Genomic DNA, 2,387 nt, shown 5'->3' on the forward strand with positions numbered 1-2,387 from the left:
TGTTGACTTTGTGCCTCTTTATGGTCACTTTGTGTCTGTTTTGCTGTTTTTGCATCTTTTTAAGGTTATTTTGTATCTTTTTGTGGTTACTTTTTGTCTTTTTGTGTTCATTTTTTACTTACTTTTCATGTCTCTTTATTGTTGTTTTGTGTCTCTTTGTAGTCGTTTTCTGTCTTTGTGTCATTCTGCATAGTTTTCTTTTTGCTCTTTGTTGATATTGAAAAGGCTTTCTAACAAGCACCATTAACACTCGCTTCAGTCTGGCTCAGGAGCTCCATGATTCGTTGAACCTCTGGGATTTTGCCCAAATTTCAAATGAAACCCAGCAGACCAAGTCTTAGTCTGCAGTTAAGGAAACTAACAATCAACAGGAAAAACGAGCAGCGGTTTGACTGCAAACACGCAGATCTGTAATGACCAGAGAGGAGCGCTGAAGCACGAAATGATGTGATGGGACGGTGATTCTACACTCTGGAAAATGAATGAAAACATTTTGCAAAAAGTTACAATCAATGAGCAACAGAATTACTGGAAACAGTCCTCGGGCGGCTGTAGGATCTCAGTCGCATGAATCAGAGAAACGTATTAAATCCTCCTCAGGTGCATCATGAGAGGAGCAGAGGGAGATGAGCTGCAACCGACCAGAACAGCAAACAAAGACAGGCGTCAGTTTTCTCAGCTCCCTTCTCATAATTAGTCACCTGTTTCGGTTTGCCGGGTCATCTGTGTCGCATCTTCTCCAAAGTGGAACTTCACGTCACAGCTGCGATGATTAAAGATCTGAGAGTGGATTTTCTCGTGGCTAAAGCTTTTCTCTCATCTTCTAACTCTCCTGCAGGTACCATGCTGCTCCCCGCGAGCGTCCTGATTGGCCTGCTGTGCCTGAACCATGCGGGAAGCGTCGAGGGCTTCGCTCGTCTCCAGGACGACGTGGAGCTACGCTCGGCCTTCTCGGTCGCTCGCACCAGCAGCATGGAGGGAGGCCCAAAGATGACGGTGACCTTTGACACCGTCTACGTCAACATCGGCGGGGATTTCGACGCCAAGGCCGGCTTGTTCCGCTGCCGCATCCCCGGGGCGTACTACTTCTCCTTCACAGTGGGGAAGTTCCCACATAAAGACCTGTCAGTGATGCTGATGAAGAACAGAAACGAAGTGCAGGCCATCGTGTACGAGGAGAACGCTGGAGAGGAGAGGAAGGTGGGTTTCACATCTCTGGATATCGAAGAGTTGGGTTGTTGTTTTGTAGAGTGACTGCAAATGAGCCAATCAGAGCGTTTTTCTAGGTGGAGCTGAAGTTATCAGACTGATGCTGGTGATATTCTGTTTTTTTCTTATTGTCAAAAACCATCAAAAACACATCAGTGAACATAAAGCGACACAAAATGTACATGAAGAGATTCAAAATGAACACTAAGAGGGACAAAATCAGCATAAAGTCACATAAAATTAACACAATAGGCAGCAAAACCAACATAAGGAAATGCAAAATGATCACACAGAGATGTAAAATTCGCACGGGGTGTCGAACTCTGGTCCTCGAGGGCTGCAATCCTGCATGTTTTAGATGTTTCCAACACACCTGATTCAAATGATCAGCTCACCATCAAGCTCTGCAGAAGCCTGATAACGATCCTGATCATTTGAATCAGGTGTGTTGGAAGAAGGAAACATCTAAAACATGCAGGATTGCGGCCCTCGAGGACCAGAATTCGACACCCCTGGCACAGAGACACAAACTGACCACAAAAAGATCCAAATCACCACAAGGAGTCTGGATTTTTCTTGTCAACAAATTCCATTAAAACCAACAAGCTAACGAGTCTGTGCACCACATCCTCATACATCTTGTTCTGTTTTTCCTCTGAGCCACAGAACTTCATTATTGTCCAAAAACCATTAAAAACACATCAGTGAACCACACGGTTGCACTGAGTGACTTGTTCCTTCATCACCAAATAATGGCTGGAAACAGTCCCCCAAGAAATGCAGTGTTTCCTTCTTTTTTCAACAATGTGTTGTAAAAACATTTTACAACGTGAAATGAAACTATTCAAGATTTTTTTATCTTCAGTGGAACCACTGGGCTTTGGTTTGAGAGCCACAATCTTTGTTCGGAAGCTGCAAAGAACTGAGAAGGTGGACCAGTTGTTTTATCACAGGATTTGTTGGCAATAAGAAAAATACACACTGATGTCAAACTTGTCTTTTAAATATAACCTCTTGTTTCTTTTTTGGGCTTCTGTGCTGACAGTGATGATGCCGTCTGATAGCAGCTCTTCAACGCCACATCCACACTAATATGTTTTCATTTTAAAACTTGTGCTTTGTTTACGCCTGGCGTCCAAACTACTGGTGAGTTTTAGGACGAGTGTGGAGACTTTTAG

General features: G+C 43.7%; 1 protein-coding gene across 1 annotated transcript in view; it reads left to right on the forward strand.

The window, feature by feature from the left end:
- Positions 1-843: 843 nt before the first annotated feature.
- c1qtnf4 (C1q and TNF related 4) overlaps positions 844-2,387 on the forward strand; it is a 6,675-nt gene continuing 5,131 nt past the window's right edge. The window contains exon 1 of the mRNA XM_008297323.1: positions 844-1,200. Coding sequence (XP_008295545.1) covers positions 844-1,200 — 357 coding nt within the window. The remainder of the gene's footprint in view (positions 1,201-2,387) is intronic.

Source organism: Stegastes partitus, unplaced genomic scaffold, assembly GCF_000690725.1.
Source record: "Stegastes partitus isolate 25-593 unplaced genomic scaffold, Stegastes_partitus-1.0.2 Scaffold1209, whole genome shotgun sequence".
NCBI lineage: Eukaryota > Metazoa > Chordata > Actinopteri > Pomacentridae > Stegastes > Stegastes partitus.